Source organism: Drosophila teissieri, chromosome X (genome assembly GCF_016746235.2).
Source record: "Drosophila teissieri strain GT53w chromosome X, Prin_Dtei_1.1, whole genome shotgun sequence".
NCBI lineage: Eukaryota > Metazoa > Arthropoda > Insecta > Diptera > Drosophilidae > Drosophila > Drosophila teissieri.
In genome coordinates, this window is record NC_053034.1 from 18,566,035 (window position 1) to 18,592,522 (window position 26,488).

Sequence of the window (26,488 nt, forward strand, 5' to 3'; positions counted from 1 at the left end):
AGAGAATCTCCAATTTCTGGGATAATAATTAAAAATTTAATATTAATTTTTCGAGCTACATCGGAAGAGAAATACCGACAAAAAACAAACTGTATTCGCTTGAGGCAATTGTGTGGGAAAGTCGAGAACGTTTAGCATCTGGATTGGCTATGCAGCATTCGTATATTATATACTTAGATACCCAAACAGACCACACACAGATACACACAACACACACACACCACACACACACACACACACGCGAATATTAAATAGATGTACAATAGTTATATAGACTCATCGCATCGCATCGTTTCTTTAAGCCATAGTCTATCCTGTTAAGCTCTCAACCAAAATTGTAATTTTCGGACCCGCAATAACGAACCCCAAAGCTCATCTCTGAGTTCTGTTTAGATCCCAAGTGCAACTTTCAAAGAATTGTAAAAAAGAATTACACTTTACGCTAGCGAATCCCAAAAATATTGGACAAACGATCGAAATCATCCACAAAATTGCTTATAATATGAAGTTTCTGACTCTCTCCTAAGGGAAAATAAAATTTTTTTTGGTATTTCAAACTCAATACCACTGCCTTTTCCTTTCGGGCGGGCTTACAATAAAACTATGACATACTTTTGGGCCGTCTTATCGGCAAATGAATGTGGGATGCGGATGAGTCATGAATTAGCAAGAATTCAAATACGTTATTAGAATTTTGTAACCAGCATATATAGTCGGAAATGGAAATAAGTCATCGGGTAAGTTTGCAGATTTATTGACAGCATTCCACAACTTTGAAGTCATCGCAAGCGAAGCTCAAACAAGCTTTAGATTTAGCATCAAGCTGCTGCACCTCTCATTTAACAATAATTTATAGACATTGAATATTTTTATCTACAATTTTCTTAAAATCAGTTCATAGAACCTTTTCTTTGTTTTTAATAAAATATTTGCTATATTAACTTGGTTAATAAAATATTTGCTATATTAACTTGGAATTTCGATTGTATCTATCTAGCGATAATATTCTTTCCATTGAGTGGAGGGGAGGTTTTTTAAAAAGATTTTTTCTACAGGTTTGTTAGCTGGCCCCATTGTAATGGTTCTCATCTTTTAGCCATATAAACCAGTAAATCAGCCCACTGTACCGCTGCCGCTCCACCAAGAGCGATCAGCGATGAGCGATGAGCGGAGAGCGTTTAGAAAGCGGCGACGACCGGCGGCGGAGCGGCTACAACTGCGGTTGCGATTGCGATTGCACTTGCCGCCGCTCACGGAGAGCGATTGCGATTGGGTATGGGGATTGGGGCTTGGGGATTGGGGAGCGTGGATCGCGGAGTCGGAGTCAAAAGCTGAAAGCCAGATTCAGTTGGCGGCGCAGACTCGACTCGTTTAGTTCGGCGTTTCGTAGAAGAGCGACGACGCGCGTGTGCGGCTTTTCCAGCGCGGTTTTTCCAACCACACACACCTCTTGCGACCTGTGCATTATTATTATTATTATAACATTTTTTTATGTGTTTTGTTATTGTTTTTTGTCTACCTGCAAACGTTTTGCTGGGCCTGTCCGATGAGTTGGCTAAAAGGCTCGTGCGTTTCGAAGTAGTGCATCTGCCTTTTGCTGGCGAGTGCTACAATTGTCGCACGTAATCGTGCTGGCAGTTACGCCTCAGAAAGCAGCCGAAAAACGTAGATAGAAGATACAAAAGTATCTCAAACACATGCGTTACGCTCAGCTGACTCGCCGTGTGTGTGAGTGTGTATCGTTGTGTCGGCGTCTGTGTGTGTGTGCTTAGCTTAGCTTAGCTAACAAATTGGTTAGATAAATTAAGCAAAAAAAAACAACTGTGAAATTCGCGAATAAAAAAAGTTACACAAACGAAAACCACGAAGGAAAAGCGAGCTGAAACTGAAAGTAAACAGTGCCGGGCTGACCAGTAAATGCTTTAAACTTAAACTATACAATTTCGATATAGAAAACATATAGATCACAATACCGCATCATAATATCCCCCAGCATATTCCCCCCGCGGTTGGCCGAAATATGTCACAATTCCGCGATAATTCATGGGTGAGTTGCGATCGAGTTCAGTTCGGTTCGGCTTGAGATTGGCACTAATTACCGACTAACTGCTGCACGTATCCACGAGATACTCGCACTCTATCCTGCACTCAAAACTAACCAGAATTGCACAATTACACCACTCTCCGGCCCCTCCTGTCCCATTGCCCAACGCCCCCCCAACCGCAAATACCCCCTTCGACATCTTCTTAATTGGTCCAAATCGTTAATTAACCTGTGTGGCCATCTGTAAACCGATTGGCCAATTGGCCCCATGCATCTCTCGGCCTGACCCGATTTTTCAAATTTCGCAGCTCGCCAAGTGCGATCCATCGATTGGGGCTGCACTGGCAATCAAAGGTGGTAATTAGGGGAATTTCTGTGATTTCTTAAACCATTTCTTATTTACAATTTGCTAACTTATTTAGATGTTTCGTAACTTGAAGAAGCCTATACATATTGGCCATGCTCTTTAAACCAAAACGTTTCATATTCTTTCTCCAATTTTTATTCCGATTTTGCCACTTGTCAAGCATTAATAATGCAATTTTCGATTTAAAAAACATTATTAACTAATCCGTTCTAAGTGTCTCAAGCTGCTAGTATTTTTCCGAGTGCATTTGCATTTGTGTCGACTGGCACTTGACTTAGGACTGAGAATTTTGACAGCTTCCGAAGCTTCAGCTGCAGCGAGTTAGCTTGGCTTTATCAGCGCAATAACGGTGTCGAGGTCACTCGAAATAACCTAATCAAATTTGTTGTTTTTTAATTTTAATTTTTTAATGGCAGTGCGTCGCGCTTTGGCGAACGAAAGTCGAACAGTTTTTGAATAAATTAGTGCGATGCAAAACACGCGGGTTAAGCGGGTCAATCGGCAACGTTGACAACATGGGGTGAAATTTATAGATCCACTGATTGGAAGTGCTGTGCAACCCGTTTATCTCTAACGACTTATCTGCCATTTATCTGGCCAAGATGGTAAAAAATACAGGTGTATATACCAGCGAGATATTGCAAATTGGGGTTAAGTAAAGTAGCAAATTATCAATACTTTGTATTTAGTTAGTGTCGATTTAGTTTCTCTATACGGTTTCTGACTTTCGGATTAACCCACAGTTGCTTTAGCCTCTGGTTTTTTATCTCAAAAACACACACCTACATTTTCCAAGAAATTTCCCAACTCAATTTCTACATTCAATCTAGATCAAACATTATTTCTACACCTCGAGCGCCTTTTTTCTACAGCAATTGCATTTGAAGGTCGACGGAGCTTTCTTTTCTTTCTTTCAGAGTTCAAAAAAACTGGTGAAACAAACAGATATGGTTGCACTGAGCGAAAAGAGTTATCTAAGTCCATAGCTACTTGATAAGAAGATAGTGTATGTATGTTAATAAATGGAGGAATTACACATTAAATGGTATATTTTCGCATGGTAAACCTTTGTACCACAGAGAATTGCCGCCTAGAATAGCTTTTGCTTTGTTTGGTTTGGCTGTTATTTTGGTGGTGTGCGAGTGTGAATGCGTTATCTACGTATCGGCGTATCTGCGTATCTGTAATCGCATTATGATCCATTAAAATGCGCCAGTTTTTTGGCATGTTATGAGATAGGGTCTGCGCCACCCACACCTAAGCCGCTCCCTCGTCTGGCACCGAAAATCGTAATTCGTAAATCGTAAAACCGATCAAAATCAAGTAAAATAAGAGAGGAAACCAGTTGGCCTGGCCCAAGACGATTGCGCAAATGTCGTGACTGACGTCGCTCCATCGATTATCATCTTCTTCTGGCTGAGATTGAGATTCGCCCGGGGATTGGGATGCTGCACCTGCGCATCCAAAGTCTGGAGGCTGATGTCTGGGAGATGGCAGCTGGGAACTGGGAGCTGGCAACTGCTTCCTGGTGGCAGCTTCAAGTTCAATTACGCCAGATTGTCGTGAAGGCATTGGCCATGGATCTCCACGTCCACATCCACAAGCACAACCACAGCCAAATGCCCACATCCACGACCATGTTGGTCATCAGCAACTTTCACTCACCGGCAAAATGACGATGACGATGTGCCTCCTGCACATTTTGTCATCGTTTTTCATGTGGGAAAATCTCTCGCCTCTGCAAAAGATCCAAAAAAAGACCTAAACGTTGGGGAAGTCGTGTGGAGGTTCGCTTTTATTTTCCATGTTTTTTTTTCTGTTTTATGGAAGCTGCGTTTTTGGGCAGACATTGCAAAATAATTTCCACAACAAGTTGGAAGGCCGTCGACGACAATGAACTTTTAATTACCCCAAAGACTCGTTTCGCAAAAGAAACACATGGAGCACAAAACAAAAATGAGATGGAAAAGAAAAGAAATGAAAAGACAAGAAAAGAAAAGAAAAGAAAAGGGGGCTGCAAACCTCATTCAAATGAGGTTCGCGGAAGGAAAAGAAACGAAATTTTCAAAGGAGGAAAAGTTTCTTAGCTCTCCGTGATCATATGCAATTTAATGCCTGCCCAATTTGCTGCGGAACAATCGGATCTTTGTTTATTTTTTTCATGAGCAAAACCCTCCATTTCCCCAGCAGCCGATTAGATTCCAATTGAAGATTTGCAGATTAGCTTCCCTCGTTGATTTTCGTGGGACTGCGAGCCGAAAACTGGTTGCCAAATTATGAATAAGTGTGCTGCAAATACGATTTCTGGCTAATACCTAGCGGATTGCAGTGCCATGATTCGATTTTGGCCGGCAGTTGCAAAATTGTTTAACTTTCTGCGCCTTGTGCCTTTGAGCCCATTTTTCCGACATTTCCAGCATTTTACATATGTCTGTATTGGAAAATGGTAAAGCCACGAAAAAGAACGGATAACAAAAGCAAGTTATTTTCGAAGGACTTTTTCGTCACAACTTAGTTAATAAAAGTTACGAGTTACGAGTATTTACAGTTTTATGCAGCTAATACTGCTGATTAGCTATAATTATTCTTTCGTACATTTTTTGCATCTTTGTCATTAATATTCAGACATTTATTTTATATCATATTTTATGACGGAAATGCAGCTTATCACATAACTTCGCTAAATATGATCATATAGATAAAAGGATAACTCTTTTAAGCAACTAATTACGAATGCTAACATTTTATTGTAAAACAAATTAAAATTTCCTTATTTGGGATGTATTTAAAGAATGCCATTTTAGACCATTATTTATAGTTATTTGATTTTTGCCAAAGTAGTGAAGATGTTGTGACCGAAAACCAGGAAACTACCTGAAATTATCGGTTGAACGGTTATTCAATCACACGAAGATCTTTAATGAAGCAATTTAAAATGACCAACTAGCTGTGAAGTATAATTAGCTAGAATTAAACGAAAGAAAGTTTAAAGTACGCTGCATGTTAATGTTTATTCGGCAGCCATAAAAACTTAAAAAAAATAAGCTTTTGGAGGCTTATGTAAGTGAGATTTAGTTGAAGAGAGTTAAACAAATTGCCAAGTACCTTGCCAATGAAAAGATACGTAGATACATATTTTGATTGTTACTGCTGACCAAACACAGAAATTGCCGGCGAAAAAAGGAAATTTTGCGACAATTAAACAGTGAAAGTCGCTAAAATGGATCGTTGTGGCATTAGTTATTACCCCGACTTGTTATTATTGCTACCATATTTTTGCTGCTTTTTTTCAGTTTATTTGTTTTTGTTTGCGCTGCTAGTTGGTGATATGACAGATTTAATAGAAAAAAACTTGAGAAATATGGCCAGAAAGATGGATGGGATGGCAGAGATGATGATAAACTCGGGCGCGCAAACTGTGTTAAAAATAATAATCACCATTTTTCGCTCTCCACTCGCCTTTGTTTGCCACTCTGCATTTTTAATTATATTTGTACAGATTTTACTGCTGCTTTTTCCACACCGAACGAGTAGTGCACACAAGGCCCAGAAAACTTGGGCTAAAACTTAAAACTAAAGCCCCTCCAAAGGTTGGGCGCTGACCTTGAATAAAGTGGATTTTGGTCGCTTTAGTTTTTGGTTTGAAGATCGGGCCGAAAGTCCACGAGTATTTGCTTCCAGCCCAGTCACGTTCAATGCTAACCCACATTGTACAAATGGTACAAATGCACATATGTATGTACATATGTGGGCCAGCATTAACGGTAATTGATTTTCAACTCAGACTGTGACCGATTCGAGAAGCCAAAGAAAACTCAGCGACGAAAAACGCAAAACACAAAATACAAAGTACGAAATACAAAAATGTAGAAAAAACGCAGCAAAACAGAAAAGAAACACACATCGAAATTGGTAACAAAAACGTGCTCAGACTTTGGCTTCGGCCTAGGGGATCTGGCCTCGTTAAGAGCACCAAGCGTATCTACAAGACAGCGACAAGTGTATCTGTATCTTTCAGATACGCCAAACAAAGGGGAACGCGGAGCGGAGAACTGTTCTCATTTCTCATTCTCATTTCTCGACGGTTGGAAAGTATTCAAATGCGTCAATGGAGACATTCCCTTTCTCCGCCACCTCGAGTTCGAAATGATTCGACTTTCGTCATACCCTCGATGTGTAAACTATAGTTGCTACCCTACAGCTTTAGCTATTTCATATTTATTGGATACAAACTGATCATAGATCATAATTATTTGCTGCAAACTGTGCAATATATCTTGTATCTGTCAAACGCTTGTAAAACTAGTTATTGGAAAAATGTTGGGTTCCTTTTTCTCCACGTTCGTGTGTCACAAAGTGTGATGAATAGTTGCTGATTGCAAACTTCTTACCTATTCTCGATATTTATTGTATATTCTCACATACAGCGCAAAAAGCTGGGTATTGCTGAATCTGGCCCAGCTTTCATCGCCTTTTCACCAGTTTTTACTAGAGGCCTTTCGCTTCAGTTCAGTGGGAGTCAGCACCCACACAAATTCGCTGGATATTCGCATTCAAACCCGACTCACTCATTACCATTCACACACTCATCCGCATTCAGAGCTTCATTTCGTTGAATGCCACTAATTGTTGTCGGCGAACGGCGATAGATAAACAATTTACCTGAATGGAAATGCGTTAGAGAATGCCAAACAGAAATGAGCGATAAACATTTGTCACTGGGCAAATGAAACACAAAAGGGGCGTTGTCGAACTTTAGTCACTGAAACACTGACCTACATGATTGCGAAAAGGCACAGAAAAGTAATGAATAATTCTCGATCACGAAGGTGGCGAATTGCATTGCGATAAGACTGAGAATTTCACAAAGGTTCGACGAGTTCACTGATAAGCGATAAAATGCTCAAATTAGTCAGTCGCCAGAACAAAAGATTGTAAAAATGATTATGAACAAATATTGGAATGACTCAATAATAAATGGGACTCCTCCTGACGAAATTTCAAGAATATTTCACACCGAAACAAGACCAATTAACTCAAAGAACAGTCAATCGAATCCAAACCCAACTAGATGGTGTTTTCTATAAATACTATACATTGTTTTGATGCGAGGCAGTAAGCCCATTAAGTCAGTCAATATATGGAATCATTAATTTACAGCATTGAATGAAATGTTGCAACAATGGCTAGATAATTGTTATTCTGCAACGAGGCTATGTTATAACAATAGCAATTACATCTAATTGTATTATTTGGATCTTGAAAAGAGCATGAACTATTACGAGTAAAGGGTATGCATTCCTTGGGTAGAAGGATCTTCCAAAACTTTTAAAATTATTGTATAAATATGAAAATGCAAAAATCAACCCAAACAGTAATTTTCCCAAAGCCGTAACAACGATAATCGTTAGTACTGATAATTAGCAGTAAGAAATGGTAGTTCCTTTATCCAAATAACCATTTAAAGCCAAGTTATGACGAAAATACCTCTAATTTTAAAATGCCTGGTTTTTGCCAAAAGGAATGCAGCTTCCGCTTAAGAATAATTAAAACATATTTTATAACAATGAAGTCAGGGATGAATGTCTGATAAGCCACTTGCTAAGAAAACCCAGCGCGATAAGCAAGATAAGTTTGGCCCGGTTAACTCGCTTTGTCGAATTGAGTCCGTGTGTGTTTTGAAAATAATTATTACAAATTATACGATCGATTTGATCGATTTAATTGGCCACTGGTCGCTCTCCTTGTGCCACTCACACTGGTTCGGCGACAGTTCGATGAACTTGAGACGGAATCGCTGGATGGCGATAATGATAATGCCATCGATTGTGGCTTTTGCCAATTGGCCGTTGGACGTGTGGGATTGGGTGGTCCACTCGCAGTCAGCTCGGACATTCAGCACTTCCTGATGCAACCTTGCCACCCGCCACTGCATTTCATTGATGTGCATTGTGAATGGGCTGCGAAGCGTGTAGCTAAATGCGAATTCAGCTAATTACGAAGTCATCCCAGCGAGGGCGGCTTGTTGGGTTTAGTGAAATAATATCTAACGAGAAAATTCGGTATCCGCCAATATTCGTTCTGTGCATAAATCTCAGTTACCAAATTGTGGACCACTAGCAGTCACATTCCTGCTTTTATGGTAATTGTATTTACGCAGTCATTAAACCCAACCCAGTTCAAGTTCAACCCACCCAAAAACAAGAAAACGTCACTTACTTATTAATAGCTCGCGATTGTATACCAGTTTAAAGAGACATATATCTGGCTGGCTAAAATGTAGAACTTTCCTTCGCTTTTGGAGCCTTCATTTTTCGCAACATAAGACCTTGGCCAGTTCTCGATTCCAGTTCTTTATTCAAGACCGCTTGGGCAAGACTCATCCAACTTGTTGGCTGGGGAACTTGTATGGCAACCTCCGATGGAAATTCGGCGAACTTGGTTCCGCATTGGGCCAGTTTTTGTTTGGGCCTTTGTTTAAGGTTTTAGCCGATTTGCAGCTTAGTGTTGGCAGGGGGTGTTCCCTGCACTTAATTGCCAACTGCCAATTGTTTTGCTATAGCTCAGTTACTCTTGACTGGTTAGACTTGTTCTACGCGAACATGTCAACTTTCTTTCGGCAATCGTCGAGAATCGGGTTTTCGCTTTATTCTGCTTTTCAGTTTATCAGTTTTTCAACCAGCGTGTGGCCCACTTCGTGCCCAAGCACTCATCTATGTGAGCGGCCACGGGGCGTATGCGCAATGCCGGTGTAGCAATTGTCGGTGATTTGTTTGTGAGATTGAACACTTGCAACGCAATGCCAGCCGCAACTGCGCAGCAGTTTCTCAGCGAAAAATCTATTATGTAGCTAGGAGAACTATTTGTTAGAGACCTTTACCATATATGGTAATCCTATTCCACCTTTGAAGAACTTTTACTTCTAATTCCTTGTTCTTACACATCTTTCTTTAGAGATTTTTACCATATATGGTAATCCTATTCCACTTTTGAAGAACTTGTACTTCTAATTCCTTATACTTACAGATCTTTCTTTAGAGATTTTTACCATATATGGTAATCCTATTCCACTTTTGAAGAACTTTTACTTCTAATTCCTTATTCTTACAGATCTTTCTTTAGATATCTTTACCATATATGGTAATGCTATTACACTTTTGAAGAACTTTTACTTCTACTTTCTTATTCTTACAGAGAACAGCATTTTCTGTTGAGTTTTTCTTTTAATCATATTAGTTAGTATGCCCTCCTGGCCTGTGGAGTGTTTATGAAAGTATATCTTATCAATAAGCGGTAACTACGCTTTTTCCGCAGTGCAACATTTATTTACTGTCATTAACGGATACTTAGTTCAATGGTTTTATCTACAGACATTGACTTCGGTCATGAGTGTATGGCTATATATAGACTCTGCTGGCTGATGCATTAACGCGCCTTGAATCATCCTCAAGTTGGCACTTGTTTTTCACTCTTGGCCAAAACGCCCGACGTTTTTCCAACCTTTTTTTTTTTGCCGGAAGTTGGCCGAGCCATAGTCTTTTTGGACCTGGCCAATTCGTGATCGTATATGGGCATACCATCACGTAGTTAATAGAAAGTGGACAGGCCCAAAAGCAAACCTATCCCGCTCCCCAAAGCCCCTCCCCTCGCACTACTTCACCTGGTACTTGGACCATCTAAATGTATATGTATATGTATTTGTAATTGCGGCTTACAGTTGCGGTCAAATTAATGGCACTACAAATCGCAGCAGAAAGCTCTCTGATGAGCAGTAATTGATATGCAAAGTGCAGATAGCATTCGTTGTAAAAGCTTTTCGTACTTAGTCATTAATTCATCGCTAGTTCAGTTTCTAATTGTTTTTGGAAAATAAGTAGTCATGTGAAGGTATTTTTATGGTCATAAATAAGTACACAACAAACGTGAATACTGTTCCATAGAGAAAACGATTAGAACTGGAAACTCGAAGAAGACATCATCAAAACAATATACTTTATTGTTAAACTTCACAAGTACGAGACATTGCTTTTTGTTGTTGACCATTTTGCAGTACGATTTCAGAATGTTCCAGCTAACTTTTTGTAGTGCCAACAATTTTGACCAAAAGCTGTCCCACACTGTAATTATCCATTGTTATTTAAGCGATTATTTAGCGAGTAATCCTAACAATACTATTTTCCGCTCTGCAAAATCCCTGCCCCTCAACCGACCACGCTTTCCCCGCCTTTCTCCCTCTTTCTCTCTCTCTTTCTCTGTTTCTCTATATCTCCAAATCTCTGTCTCGCGCTCTGGAGAAAAGCTCGCCAATGCGCGATCGTATGGCGTTTTGAAGAGTTTGAGGAGCTCGGCACGTTATGCCAAGGCCAAGTCCAAGTCGGCCATTAATCTCAATGCCCATCTGAAGAAACAGCAGAAGCTTGAGGAAGGACAGCCCGAGAAGAAGAGGCAGGATAAGAAAATACTCAGACAGAGTGTCAGTGAGGATCAGCCGATCTATGCGAACGTGGATGAGGTTATACCGATCCATTTAGAACCGGAAACCGGATCCGAAGTCGATGCTCTAATGGGTAATGCACAGGTAAGCGGACCCAGAACCCAGAACCCACAAATCAGAACTCAGACTCAGCTCCAGACCTCCAGTTCCATCTGCATCCGGCTCCATTGCATCCCATCCAACAAACTACCGAACTAAACAGATCCCAGATATCAGATCTCCGGATCGCTGACATCAACACATTGGAGCGTTTATCCTCTCATTTGTTTAGCAAGACAATCGAGAGCTGAAATTAAATTTATTACGTGCCCGCCCTTCACTATACCACCCCCATAAAAACCCCACTTTTCGGTGTGAATTGGCTGCGATTGTTAAACCCGTTTGTCCAATGGCATTTAGCATTTAGCAGCCAAGTGCAAGTTGTTCAGTAATACAAATCATATAGGCGAGCAGTAGCTAACGAGTACGAGTACCAGGCAAATAAAACCTCTGAACCGAATATAGAAGATAAACTTGAGTGTGCTCTTCAGATATGATTGATTTTACTACTGACAAATAATAATAAAACAAGAGAGAACGCTATAGTCGAGTTCCCCGACTATCTGATACCCGTTACTCAGCTAGTGGAAGTGCGAAGGCGAGTCTTCAACACTGACAGTTTTTTTCGGTTTGCGGGCGTTAGAGTGGGCGTGGCAAAAAGTTTTTTGGCAAATCGATAGAAATTTACAAGTCTAATACAAAAATGAAAAAAATATCAAAACATTTTTCAAAATTGTGGGCGTGGCAGTTTTATGCGGTTTGTGGGCGTTAGAGTGGGCGTGGCAACATGAATCAACAAACTTGCGCTGCGTCTATGTCTCTGGAGTCCGTATGTTTAATCTCAACTTTCTAGCTTTTGTAGTTCCTGAGATCTCGACGTTCATACGGACAGACGGACGGACAGACGGACAGACGGACAGACGGACAGACGGACGGACAGACGGACGGATAGACGGACATGGCCAGATCGACTCGGCTACTGATCCTGATCAAGAATATATATACTTTATATGGTCGGAAACGCTTCCTTCTGCCTGTTACATACTTTTCAACGAATCTAGTATACCCTTTTACTCTACGAGTAACGGGTATAACTACGTTCCCAGGCACAAATAAAATGTAAACCCCTAAAAATAGAGTTAATTTAGTTTGCGGAGTATAACCGTAACAATTTTTATTATAACATACATAAATCTCTAGAGATTTGAGATATCTCATCTTAGTATTGCATAGTTTTAGGCAACTCAAAACTATTTTCAATCGCCCAACTTGTCTCTATCTTTAAAATTATTCTTTATATTACTTTGCCGAGTAAAAAACTAATTAGTAAGTTAAATTAAACACAAATCTTTAAAAAACAGCTAGATTTTATCTGGATTAATGTTAAGGTGTGAAACCTGACTGAGGTTTGCAGCTTAGCTAACTATGGTGCTGGAGCTGGCTAAGCAACCGGAAAAGCTACAAATATTTTCTAACAAAACTTGCAAAACTGCCGTCTTCCGCTTTCGTGGTGTTAGTTTGAATTAAATGCTAGAAATTAATAAATTATGAATCGGTGCTGGTTGCTCCATTAAACTTCAGTCGCTCATTAACCCCAGCCCAACTTAACCTCCGACTAATTTATGTACAAACTATGTTCTATATTTTTCTCACCTGCAGGTAAGCACCGCTGCAACGGTAATCCGTCTAAAGTATTTTTTTTCGCCGCAACTCGCAAATTCCCAGACCAACAACAATGACAAGTAAGTTTGATAAATGTCACAACTCGGGTTAATTAAAGTTTTCAGACACCAAAAAGAAGGAAACAAAAAATGTTCGCAAATAGAGAAGAAACCCGAAGTTCGGGTTTCTTTCGTACTCGAATGTCGGTCAAGCGGCAAGTGCAACAAGTGCACATGTGAGCGGTTTCCACCGATTCCGATTCCGATTATAATCGACCCCCCACCACCCGCCACTTCGACAAGCCGAACCTGCATAAATCTGAAGCGCATGCCTATCGTTATGGTTATGCAACCGGGAACGGAACCCGACGATCCGAAGATCCATAATACCGGTACTTGTCAACGGCGTCGCCTCACTCAGCACGTGCATTTAGCTGCTTAAATTTATTGTATCACTCCGCAGACGTCGCCTATGGTGCACAGTGGGATCGGGATACTCAAAATATGAAGCGATGTAGAAAAGAAGAATATCAAGAGAGGAGAGAAGGAAACTTGAAACGAAACATAATGAAAAAAACATGGAAAATTATCCACATATAATGGAGATCACAATTGGATTTGGATAAAAAGAACATGCACAAAAATGTTCACTAGGGAATACTAAAATACAAAATCAAAAACAAGTCATTTATCAATTAAATACAACTTTACCTGTCAAACTAAATGTTTTAAATATACCAAAAGTGAAATTTCTACATCTAAAGAACCCAAATATAATATATGATAAACACCTTTTGCCGATCAATAACACATGTAATTTGTGCGAGACTTTCAAATGTTTACAATGAAGACAGGCCTTAACAGCATGCTCCACTAATTTTTGCCACTTAGCAATTAACTGCACACTTAATTACTCAAGCAACGCGTCAATCGAGGCCCACTGTGCAACGGTACATTGGCGGGCCAATTTGCATGCTGCGCAGATGACGACGCTGCGGCGGCGTCTCCGGCTGCGTCTGCGCTGGCTTACGGTGTACCGTAAGTCGGCGGATCAGCCTCTTCTTCTTCCATTTGAATATTTGGCCTACGCGTTGTCAACGGCTACAGCAATAACAAAAACAATAACAGCGCAGCAGGAGCGCCGGCCAACGGGTGCGAGCGAGAGGGGGCGACTGAGAACAGGTGCAGCATCCAGGCAGCAACTGCGCAGCGACTGCACAGCTGGCCTCCCCAGTCGGAAGTGGAGTTATTCCCGAACACGTTCCGTCATACTTCTTTTTCGAGTGGAAATGGTTCCACGAGTAGGAAAGCTTGTATATCATTGAGTATATTTTAACTAAAGTAGAGGAAGTGTTTCCAACAAATATATATAACACAGTCCCACCGTTCAATATATATTAAATTTTAATGTATTTAAAATAAGTCTATAAATTTCAGTATCAGTAGCCTTGTTGATTTATCTATGTTTATTTATATGTATAGATAATATACATACATATGTTTTTTTTTATGCTGTCAATCGGCAAACTTCGGGTTTTTTATTTTCCTTAACATATCTAAAAGAGTACATTTAAATGCATTATAATAGAGTACTACACGAAGACTTCAATTCATTGCTTCTAGCATGCAAAAGAAGCACTCTGTAATGCTTATTTTCCCCGACACGTTCACGTTCCCGAACCGGCGCAGCATTGTGGCAGAGCTGCACGGGCAGAGCAGAGCTCAGTCTGTTGCCGCGCGTTGTTGACGTCGCTTCGTCGACGGCGGTGTTCTTTCGTCGCAGTTCTAAATTTAGTCGCCGACGCCGACGTCGCGCGTTTGTGTAAATGTCGCCGCTGCCACCGTCGACAAATAACAATAATATCAGCAACAATAATTACAGTTTTATTTATTTTCGGTAAATTTTGCAGCAGTTCGTATACTTTTTGTATACATATTTAGTTGTTTGCATAACCGCAGCACAAATGAGCTAATTGTTTTTTTCAGTGTGCTAGTGTGTATGTGTGTGAGTGCGAAACGTGCGAAGAAACAACAACAATGCCATAATGCAGTGAATTAGGGTTTTTGTGTTTTGATTGATTTCATTTGGAATCGAATGAGAATTGTTTTCGTGTGACTTCTCAAATCCCCCAGAAACTCAGGAACTTTAGATTAGACAGTAGTAATCGTTTTAAGAGACCGCTACAGTCAATGCCCCCTGCAATGAATTTCTGCATACCCACAGAAAAAAAAGAAATCACATCACAAGAATTCTAATAGTTATACATAGCTAGTTGGAAATATGTTTTGATTTAATGGACCTTTAGATTTAAAATTATTTAAAAAATATATCTGTAAACAAAAAGAACTTTTTTCTAGTGCATCAGATACAAATGCATCTTGTATCTTCTCCACTTTGTAACAAATCGAATAGTGTAAAAGTGGGTTCTTTTAATTTTCGCTATCTGCCGACCTTGTTGCCGATTCCAAAATGAGCTCAAGTTTGCGGCGTGACAAGTGACAAACGCATCTGACAGATGCACCCAAAAATAATATCCTCGGTCGCAATAGATTGGCGAAATTGCCTTGGCTAAATCGCATCCAGCGTACATTTTCCATACATACATACATTCTTAGCCCGAATGGCCGAAAAACCAAAGTCTAAACATCTTGAAAATGTGCCAATTATTTTTGTACAATTCCCAAATAGAACACAATAAAAGCCATAGACCATAGACCATAGACCATAGACCATGTCTACGCATCCGTTCATACACATATATCTGTCCAATATCTGCGGTGTATATGTACGTATTTATAGATATTATGTGATCTTTACATGAATGTTCTCTTTTGATGGCCGGTTCTTTGGTTTAGATAGCGATTAGCATAATTATTTATGGCCCAGCAATTGTTGGGGGCCTTTTGATGGAACTTTATTTTTGAATAACGATTAACCGTTAGCTGTTGATCGAAAGATCCACAGATGAACCTCGCTAGCCCGAACTGTCACCTGTTGCAGAGTCTTTCATATGTACTCTTCTGTATTTTACGATTCAAAACTATTTTGACAACTGGAATTTGTTGGACTTGGAATTTACCTTATGCCTCAAGTTCCAGCTAGCGAGGCATGACTGTAATTCGATAGTTAATTAGGCACTGGCACCATATTCAACGGATTCCAAAGACAAGCACAATGACGAAAAACAAAGCATAAGCCCAAAATGACCGAATGTCGAATAAAAATAAATGCAGCCGCTTCTCATGCTGCTGCTTCTTCTTCTTCTTCTGGGTCTTCTGCTCAGTCTTCTGTCTTTGGGGCCCTTCTCATCTCCCTTCTGCCTTCTGTCTTCCCCTCCGCCCCAAAGTCTTTGAAGAACAAACGCATTTCTAACAAGATTGACAGGCATTCAAAGCAAATGAGCGAGCGAGATGGCCAGCTGTCGCTGTCGCTGTCTAACGGCAATCGGCAGAAGACTTGAGGCAAAAAACTACAAATAAAATACAATAAACTAAATAAAAGCTCTTCAAATCGCGTCCCCGTCATTTGCTGCCTGCTGCAACACGTTGCATGCTCGGCATGTCAATGACATTTAAGAAAAATTGATTGAGGCGGCACCGCGAAACGGGTTAATTGCGTTAACCCCTGACACCCACATGAACCGACTGCAGCAGCCAGAAAGAAGAACAGACTCACATAAGGAAGAACTTCTTGAAGTTAAATGGGGTTTTTCAATTATGATGATGATGAGCTTCTTTATCAAGTATCTACCATTAAGAGCATTATATGGAAATAGAAGTTTCGAATGTAAGGAAACAGAAAAGTAACTCCTATCTCACTCGTTTTTGATGTATCTTGATGTACGTATTACTTGTATTTATTCATAGATACGTGAACAGAACTTTGTTACTTTCGAAGCTTAGATTGCAGATATGTACATCATAATTTCTTCCGAGAAAAATAAAATTGCAAGTAGCGGGTACACTTGTATAAGCACCTTATCGCATTTGGCGATTACTTAGCAGTTTCTTCTTATGTATAAATTCCATTGATAAGAGCGTTTTCGCCAACTTCCTTAATCCGTTTATCTACATAGCTAGCTGAGTATCCGCACCTGTATCGCCCATCGCCGCCCATCTCACATCATCTTGACACCCCAGCGAACGTGACCTACGCGAATCAGGTGGTCGGATGGGATCGGATCAGATTGGGGATCGGATCATATCAGTGAGATGGAAGACGAGCCCAGGTGAACAAGAGTTTCGTTTCAACCATTTGAATGGCATTCGAGAAATGCGGGGAAAGGCAAACAGAGTGGTTCGCCATTGAATAGCCTCATTAAGAGAATTATTTTTGCATTCGGGTCTCAGGTCTCAGACCTTGCGCATTTGGCGCAACATCCCGCGATAAGTTGTGAAAATATTTGCGTAAGTGAAACAGAAAGCGTCGACATACAGACACTGTCTATAGGGTTTCTTTTTTTCGTATCTTTTTCGACTTGGCTCTACCTCTACCTCATTTTCATTCTCTATTTTCGTTTTCGGCTGGCGCAGAAAGATCGAAAGATCAACCGATCGCACACGAAGCCAAGTGTAAAGGGCAGGAAAATCTTTTCATTTTTTTTGGCAACTACACGTTTAGCGTTTTGTTTATTGTTCTAGACATTAAATGAGATAAATGCGCCCCATAAACCACTGCTTGGATACAGCAGGGGAATGAGATTAATGCCAAGTAAATAGTCGCATAACAAGGCAAAACATCTTCTCCCATCGCAAAACCACACTATATACATATGTAAATATACATACATATGTATTATTTAAAAAGAAAATTAGAGCAGGATCGATTCAATTCAAGGTATTTGCACCACAGCGAAAATAGCCGTCTTTAATGGAAAAACGCATCCCATGAATGGTTTACTATATTCAGGTGTTCGCTAGACTTTCGCACTTTTTGTTTATGGGAATCAATTTCTATATACAATGGCGATGACAGACGTAGTTTAGTGCCCGGCATTAAGAGGCTTGGATATCGGGTTTTAAAGGGGCTGCGATAGCTCACTGAGAGAATACAGGGTGCACTTACAAAATGGTATCAAAAGTACGACTTACCGACTCTTGGTGGTTATTTTGATAGTAGAAAGCATTCGAAACGTAGCCATTTGCTGCCTTTAATCACAGTTGCAATATTCAGTTGATTTCCTAAAACGAGAATAGTAATAAGTAAATAAATATAAAAGTGAAACCAAAGCTCATTCTATTTTATAGAAATTCTTCTCAGTGCACTGGCGGCCCAACTTTTAATTGGTATAAAGACTGAAGTTGGGCTAAGCTATAAATCAGTCGACTGCTGTTGCAATCGCAGCTTGGAAGTGAATTAGGAAATAGAAATGAGCCGAGGCAGTCTATTTAAAACATCAGGAAACCCAAACATGGTGTAGCAGTGGATAGATAGAGACGGTGGGTGCTCCCTTATATGGCCTTGCGATGACCTTGACTGTGATCCGCGGATCCTTACAGGAGTCGGTGCCACCAATTATGGCCATTCGCTGGCATTGTGTGCGATTAATTCCTTTTATTAATCATAAATTGCCATAAAAGAAGGCAAAAGGCAACAGGGACTTGCAATTGTCGGTGGCTGCAATTGCCGCAGTTGGCAACTCTATTTATAGAGCCCAAAGGGCCCACGGGCAGACTTATTCCACTGTTTATCTTCGTGGGGCTTGGCCCCATATGATCTTCCGTCCCCGTCCGTTTGGCCATAATTTATGTTATTTGACTTTTAAGCCTGGACTGCGCGATGTCGGCAGAAGGCCTCCCATAATTGCAGGTTCCCCACCGCTTGCCTCACCTCCTTTGCTGCTCCACCTTCTTGCACTTCCCAAAAATGTTCTTCAACTGAGATTCTCGTTTTTAAGCAGCAAAGGAAATATGAACTGAACAAGACCCTTGAGATTATTTCTCATTTCCGGACTTGACTAGGTAATCGCCGACTACATGATTTCATCTTTATAAATAGATGTTTACCTTTTCTTTTATCAGGACTGCACCTACCAAGAAAAGTTATTTATCATTCTTTAAACAAAATATGAGCTGCACTTTGTGTTCCAGTGTGGCACTGCTTACGCACTGCTTCCTCGACTCCCGTGCGACTGCTTGTGCGGCTTTTCAGCTAAGCTTAGCTCGCTCATTAGTTGAATTGTCTTTTGACTTGTCACACACTCCACTTTATTGCACTCACCTGCCTCCGCGAAACGTGACATATCGCAGACGGTGCGATTAACCCCTCTCGCTCCCACTGCCGCCTGTTAACCCCCTGGTTGCGCATCCTCTTTGGCCGCTCTGCTTCTTACTCGATGCAAATGCTATTAGCCGCAACAACAAACAAGTGCAAAATGTAATTAAATTGTTTTTACTTACTACGGTTTCGCACGTCGGCCATTTGAATCGCGAAAAGTGTAACAAAGGCAACCCAGATATCTACAGACTAACGAGTACAGTGGTCACTTGGTAAACGAGCTTGCTGTTTTTCTCTTTAATTTCCCTGAAGGTGGGGAACTTTTACCCCAATCTGTTTATGTAAATTATATTTTACTAAGTAACTTGAATTGAACAATGTTAGAAACAGTAAATCGATACTTGTCGTTTCGTTCCCGAGTCTTCACTGTCGAATATATGCATTAGTAGAAACTTAGCACGAACCTTACGTCACAGTACAGTTATAACAACAACTGGAGGCTTAATGATCGTCGCTTGTCTCCGGTTCTTTCCTCCCCCTCTCTTCTTCCTTATCCTCCTTCTCTTTCTCCGTACTTCCCCCCATCCCATTGCTCCACTTTGGGATGCAATTGCAACAACAGAAATCGGAGTTTACCCGCGGTATATGCTCATTTGTAATTAGAAAACCCACTCTGCCTAGGGAAAAATGAAAAAACGATTTGCATTTCATTCAAGCGAAGTGAAGGAAATTGGAAATGGGAGGCGGCGAGGGAGAGAAATCGTTGAGAATAACCATTATCTGACTTAACTCGAAAGTAAATAGTTCATAAATAAATGATTTATATAATTACCAACACGGAATGACTGTGGAGAGGCAGAAAAAGAAGACGAACAGCAGCGGAACGAAGTGATCATAGAAGAGCCATAATAGTGCTGAAGATTGCTATAAATTTGATTGTACATTTCTGTATGACGATATTTTGAAAAATTCGATCATTTTTTTATCTTACATATTTAGTTTGAAAGTTTTGTAGATCATTTGGAACATTACCAAAACATTTGGGCACACTGTAAGGCCTTTGAAATTTGTAAATTGAAATGGGTGAGAATATATATTTTAATATATAATTATAATAGGTGTATAAATATTAATAGGTGCTCCTATTTGTTTGATCGTAGCTGTGGAACCACACTTGATCGGCCAGACACAAAACAGAAAAGGAGACAGACAGACGTCGCTGTCGACGTCGCAGTCGATGGGGGCGCCACGGGCGGCGACTTTGCAGTCTCTAGTTTGGTTTTGTTATTCCATTTATTCCAGTGGCCAACGCAGCGATTTGTGCGTCCGCTTCTTCTTTCCCTTATCTCTTCCCTTTAAGCAACCACTGCTCCCCGCGGCACATGCATACCTCTTTCTACCCCCCCCTTGAGTCCAAAACCGATTTGTAATCTCTACCTGCATCGAAAACTGGAGCAAAGAGGAAGGGAATTTGAGGGTAACAGAGGGGGGAAAGGTGAAAGAAGCAGAGGACAGAGAGGGTTAGGGGTCGGCAGAAGGTGAAGAAGGGAGCGGCCTTTTCCTTCCATTTCTCCCTATTCTTAGCACCTTTCTTAAGTCACTTACCCATTCCTTTTCCTTCTGCTCCTCCGTGTTTTCCTGTTCTGTTCGGTGTGTTTATGTTATCTGCGTGCTTTGTTATGTAGGTGAAACATCGCTTGCTAAGTAACTTGCTACAGGGTATTACGGGTATAACGGTTGGCTATTTCGGATTAACCATTTGTGGGGGAATGGGCTTCCAGTGGAATTTAGATTGCCGTAGGCCATGGTTGCCACTTAGTTCAAGTGAACTAAATTAGGGAGTTAATAGCTTTTACATTTCATGCAGTGCCTCATTTGCTCGCGTCTCTTCTGTAACGAAAGGTGTACAGTTCGACATATCTAAAATAACAAAAGGTAATAGTTACTTGTGTTTACTGTAAATGTATGTGCATACCTACAATATTATTGAAGGTAACTATAAGTTAACAAACGGTTTTAAAACCATTAGAAATGTTTGTTAAATATCTGTTTTTCGATATTATTTTTGTGTACTGCCTAGTGGTCCTAAGCAAGTATTCGCATCACATTTAAATGTTGGCACTCGGTTAAAAAGAATTTGTCAATTCAATTGATGATAATGACAGTACTTTTAATATAAAAGTTGAAGCAATCTGTTTATTTCCAAAAAGAACGGATGCTTTCCCATTGACAAGCGTCACTTCCAGGTCGACTCTCGCTCTCCTTTTGGCGCTCTCTTTTTGCCTAGAGGAAGCCCAGTTTGCTCTCCCCCTTTTCACCGTTCCTTTCGTCCCGCTGCATTTGTTGTTGCTTCGCCTCTTTCCCCACTCACACGAAAACGCACTCACGCACGCACACACACACACAGACGCGCGAACGAGAGTGCAAGTTTAGGAATTGGAATTTTTGTAATGTTTTTGTGTCCATAAATCGAACAGCCGTCAACGATGAACCACCTGCGGGTGCACAAATTCAAGCTGGGCGGCAAAGATAATGCCGCCATGGCCGATTTGCCCCAATCGGAAAACGCTACCAATAATAACAACAATGTCGGAAGCAATAATAATCAGAATGGCGGAGCCAAAGGATTTCTGGGAAGGATCAAGCGCTACTCGGTGCTGGGAAATAAACTGGGACGTCGTCATCTCGGCAGTATGAATCTGAATCCGTCGAATAATGCCAGTGATAATTCCGTTTCGCCCACCAAACTCCATACTGGGAGCTACAATATGACCGGTAGCCATTCGGATGATCATCGCCTCGAAATCGGAGCTCCGATTTTGATATCGACTACAACACTGGACACCGATCGCTTCGATGTCACGGAGGCGAGACTGAAACAGATTGGCGGCGGCATAGCCCAGACCTCCAGTATTGTGAGGACCCTGACGCCGAGAAGTTCGGATGAGGAGGAGTTTGTGGACGCCAGGAGCAGTCCGCAGCAAATGGAAAGGGATGAAGATCTGCAGATCACAGATGGTCTGGGAGAGAACAACGATCACGATCAGGATGAGCATCAGTTGCAGGTTCCTAAGGAACCACATCAGGAGGAGGAGTTGAGCAATGCAAAAGATCTAGACGATCTAGAGGAGCCAGAACAATTTGAGACACCCAAACATGAGGTGGAGAAAAAAGTGCTGGCTGCCCAGGAAGGGAAACGTCCCATAACGCCCATACCCACTGCCATAGATCCCCCAATCAGACGACCACGTATTGCCCGCCAGCAAAGGCAATCGCAATCCGTTCAGAATCTGCATCGCAGCGAACTGAAGGTCTACCTGCACAAGTCCAATTCGATGGCGCTGGACATGAATGTCACGGCTCCGGCAAAGCTGGGACTGGACTTGAATCTGCCCGAGTTGCCGGAACTCTATGGGGCCAGTGTGCTCAGTTTGGCGGCCAGTGATAATAAGGAAAATCTGCCAGCGGTGAAGCCATCCGCCGAGCGATCGCCCATACCAAACGGTGGCTTCATGGCTCAGCAGCCCCACTTCAAGAGCCTAGACTCGTTCCACCTGAACTCCCGCTCCCATTCGCATCAGAGCTCTCACCAGAGTTCCCGCCAAAGCTTGGCCTGCAGCAGCAGCAACGGGGAATACGACTTTGATCTAAAGTCAGTGAGCTATCAGAGCCTCAATGCACAGAACCTGTTCGTTTCGATTGACGAACTGCAGGAGCTGACGCGGCAGATCAACGAAACGGAGGACTTCGGCAAGGAGATCGATCTGGAGTACTGCACGCATCGCGATCAGTTGAGACCCAGTGAGCGCAGAATCACCCTGCTGAAGAACAAGAACCAAACGCTGATCAACTTCAATCACAACAAGGAGAAGCTGCGCAAGGGCTGGCACGGCATGAAGCACTGGCTGGGCGAGGAGGGCTCCAAGATCAAGGAGGCAGTACGTCAGCAGACGCCCCTTAAGCGTCTGGCTCAATCACGGAGCAATCTTAATCAGTCAACCGCGGATGCCAGTCGCCAGTCAATGTCGCCGGAACGGAGTCGTCGCGATGTAACCGAGAGCTGCGAGGATGTCACTGAACGCACCGAAATGGAGTCGTCCATGTCGCACCGAAACAGCGAGGAGGATCTGTCGCCGCATGCCAAGCGGTTCAAGGATGAGGTACAGGTCTAGCTGTTTGTTGTTGGTCTGGGGTTGCTGCAAGGGATGGGTTAACTGAGCTAAACTGTATATTAACGACGTGCTTGCTATTCTAAACAGGGACAGAACGGCTTCGAGGAACTCCGGCGATATGTGAAGCAGGGCGGTGACTTTAGCAAAGAGCTCATCTTTGTCCTGCAGGAGAGGTGAGTCAAAGATCGAATTAAGTTTGTTTAATGAATACAAATTTTTTTTTTTTATCTTTTCAGAGCCGATTCGGAGCTGATCTACTCCAAGTCGCTATCGAAGCTGGCCAACAAGCTGAACAAAGCCGGCAGAGAAATCCCGGGGAGCGTGGCCGACGCCTGGCGTGGAGTGGCTACGGAGATGGAGAGTCGCAGCGACATCCATCGCCAGTTGGCGGCCTCGCTCACAGATGAGCTGGTCAAGCCGCTCAAGACCGTCGTCGAAGGGCATCACAAGGCACGCAAGGCGGTAGGTAGAATTTGAAATGCAGTGGGGCATATAACTCTAAGCAAATCCCAATCCTCAGGTGGAGAGCAACGTGGACAAGGCGGCGCGAGTGCTGGGAGAATGGCGAGCCAGCGAGGCGAAAGCAAAGAAGGCCTCCCATACGGCGGCACGCGAGAACGAGAAGCTGCAGGACGCGATGCTGGACGTGCGCATCCAGAAGTCACCATCGATAGCCCTGCTCCACCAGGGACCCAACAAGCAGGCCGCTGAAAAGGAGCTCAAGTCGGCGGAGAAGGATTGCGTCAAGTTGGACAACAAGCGCAAGAAGGCCGAGGAGGCGGTGAAGCGGGCGGACGTGGAATACTACACCCTGTGCGTCCGGGCGGAGCGAGCTCGCGTGGACTGGGAGATGGCCGTGCTCCGGGGAAGTGCCCAGCTGCAGAGCAGCGAACAGCAGCGACTGGGCAATATGCACAACTTTGCCCAGCAGTATGCACGCCTCATCTCGGACATGAATCCGATCCTCGGCGGACTGAGCACTCGCCTGCAGCCGCAACTCGATGCTTGCAACGTGGCCAAGGACATGCAGGTGGTCCGCCACATCCGCCGCAATTCGGAGGGGCCCAGTGAGCAACTTCTTCCGGACTTTTATTGCGAACACACCACGCTGGCCATGAACCGGGAACGTCGCAAGCACGCTCTGATCAAACTCCTGCAGCTGGTCAAGACGGATCTGGAGCGGGAGCGTCGGTCCCGCGACGGATTGAGGGGACTATCGCAATCCCTTAACCACCAGGAGCACCAGAACATCACCGATAAGCTCTACCACGTATGTTTAACGATTTATCTCACTCAATAATAGATTTCATTAAATATGGTTTATTATAGATCCGTTCCATGCTGACCTACTTGGAGGGCGCCCGCCTCAAGCTGCACTCTGCCCTCTTGGAGCTGGACCACAAGCCCAGGACCACTCACCCACTGGCCCAGCACATTCAGGTGGGTTTTCAATGATAACTAAAAAGACATAAATGGTTTTAACGTCTTTTAAAACCCACAGATCACCCGTGACCGCACTGGATTGCAGCAGAGCATCCTGAAGGTGCCCAACTGGCTGAAGAACAACGACAAGTCGCAGACGCAGCAATCGACCAGTATGCTAACCCACGATATCACCGACATAACCACTAATCACGAGGATGAGCTCCCCGACGAGAACTGCTCCCACCTGCACAGCAGCAGCAATAGCAACAACAATAGCAACGGCTCCTGCACAGACATCAGTTCGGTGGTCAAGCAGTTCAACCGAAGCAAGAGCAATATCGAGACCAATTTCACCAGCCAACCAAAGATAATCTCGACGACAAATGCCGCGGTTGCCGCGTCCGTTAAGTCCAAAACTCTAGCCAATCTGCAGGATGGGCATCACAATAACCACCACCATCATCATCACATCGATCGCGGCCAGGCGGATGGTGGATCCAATCAGCAGGACTCTGATTTCGATGAGTTCAGCTCGCAGGACGAGGACGAGGAGCCGGAGAAGCCGCAGCAGCAGCAACAGATGCTCCAACATCCACCCATCAATGGCCAAGTGCAGACGCAGCATTTCTATCAGAATGCGCAGGAACTGCAGAAGGGCCAGAAGGACGGATCCGGTCCGATACTGGGTCGCTGCAAGGCACTATATAGCTACACCCCGAAGCTCTACGACGAGCTGGAACTGAGTCCCGGCGACATCATCGAGGTGCATGCCAAGCAGGACGACGGCTGGTGGCTGGGCGCCCTGCGCAACCACATCGGCATCTTTCCGGCCACCTACGTGGAGGAGTGCGCCTAGATCTAGTTGGGGATCGCCCTTCCAGGTTCCCTCCATAGCTATAAAAGTGCGAATGAGTGTGTGCGACTGCCAAAAGAGTGTGTGTTTGCGCTGTGGAGCGATTTGTTTGACATGAAACCTTTGAAGGAGAACGTAATCGCAAGGCGATTCAGGGATATATTGAATATACACAAGCGTCATTTTGAAACTGCCAATATTTTCTGTTATTAATCATTGCTAAATTGCAAATGTTACATTTCTTTCACCTTAACTTTACATCTATTTGAACGCCAATTGACTAATTAAAAGCAAAGACTTATTTTTATAAGAGAACATTTCAATTTCGCAAGAAAAGTTTAAAGAAATTTAATTCCTTTTGTTTTCCCAATAAGCGGGGAAAATGTAAGCAATGCTATAAACATGGGAAGAAACAACCAATTTAAGTTTTTATTATAAAATTCGTGCTTTCAGAACATATTAAAGAAGCAAATGTTAATTGTACAACTATTATTCACTTTAAGAGAAAACATTTGGAATTAACCACCTAACTTCATTGAAAACGAACCAAATCGAGAAAACAGATACTTCATTTTTGTTAAAACATTTAATTGTAAAAAATGAAAATATTTCGTTTTGCTTATTCTATGAGCTTCTTTTGCCATTTTCTTGGTGGACAAGTTAAGGCAAACGCAAACCAAAATTGAATTGAGAACTAAGGAAACAATATTGAATATATTGACACTTTTCCATTTTATAATTTCATTTTATCTTGGTTTTTTTTAATGTTTGACTGATTACCCAGTACTTATTATGTTCCGCGCCATAAAACCACGCCCTGATTTGCTTTAAAAGTTTATTTTAATCGTTTAGTTTTTATATCAAACAAATCGATCCACTTTAGTGTTACGAAGTTAGTTACCCTGCCCTTGACAAGATGATGATCCCCAGGACAGGCCTTTGCATTAAGCATACTATGTAATCTATGAGTAACGATTGTATTAATTTTATATTTTTTTTTATTATGTTAAATACCAATTACCCTTTATGTTTAGCTTCCAGTTGAGTCATTTACCATTTATCGATCCTGCACATTAGTTGTAGCGCTGGTCCTCATCAATAAAGCAAAATACTGTTATTTCATTATTATCATTTTTTATTGCATATGCATAATGGAACGACATACATATATCAATATATATTATTATATTCAACATGCGAAATCACAAATGTTTTT

General features: G+C 42.2%; 1 protein-coding gene and 1 long non-coding RNA gene across 7 annotated transcripts in view; one reads left to right on the plus strand and one right to left on the minus strand.

The window, feature by feature from the left end:
• LOC122623059 overlaps positions 1–20,751 on the minus strand; it is a 131,131-nt gene extending 110,380 nt beyond the window's left edge. For 2 of the 4 annotated variants that reach the window (XR_006326374.1, XR_006326375.1), the window contains exons 1-2: positions 20,428–20,751; positions 17,697–17,786 (exon numbers count right to left, since the gene is read on the minus strand). This is a non-coding gene — a long non-coding RNA (uncharacterized LOC122623059). Of the gene's footprint in view, positions 1–17,696; positions 17,787–18,435; positions 18,553–20,427 lie in introns of those variants that run through there. The other 2 variants (XR_006326372.1, XR_006326373.1) reach the window with 1 other exon arrangement.
• LOC122623051 (nostrin) lies at positions 1,703–26,394 on the plus strand. 3 transcript variants are annotated; one of them, XM_043801958.1, is made up of 7 exons: positions 1,703–2,047; positions 10,711–10,989; positions 23,082–23,167; positions 23,231–23,456; positions 23,515–24,264; positions 24,324–24,434; positions 24,496–26,394. In XM_043801958.1, exons 1-7 carry the CDS (start codon positions 2,021–2,023, stop codon positions 25,273–25,275), a joined length of 2,259 nt encoding a protein of 752 aa, XP_043657893.1. In that variant the 5' UTR covers positions 1,703–2,020; the 3' UTR covers positions 25,276–26,394. The 3 variants fall into 3 exon arrangements, with proteins under 3 accessions (XP_043657893.1, XP_043657894.1, XP_043657891.1); XM_043801959.1 differs by having other exon boundaries at positions 2,029–2,047; positions 10,706–10,989; XM_043801956.1 differs by lacking the exons at positions 1,703–2,047; positions 10,711–10,989 and adding exons at positions 14,347–14,502; positions 21,300–22,982.
• Positions 26,395–26,488: the final 94 nt, after the last annotated feature.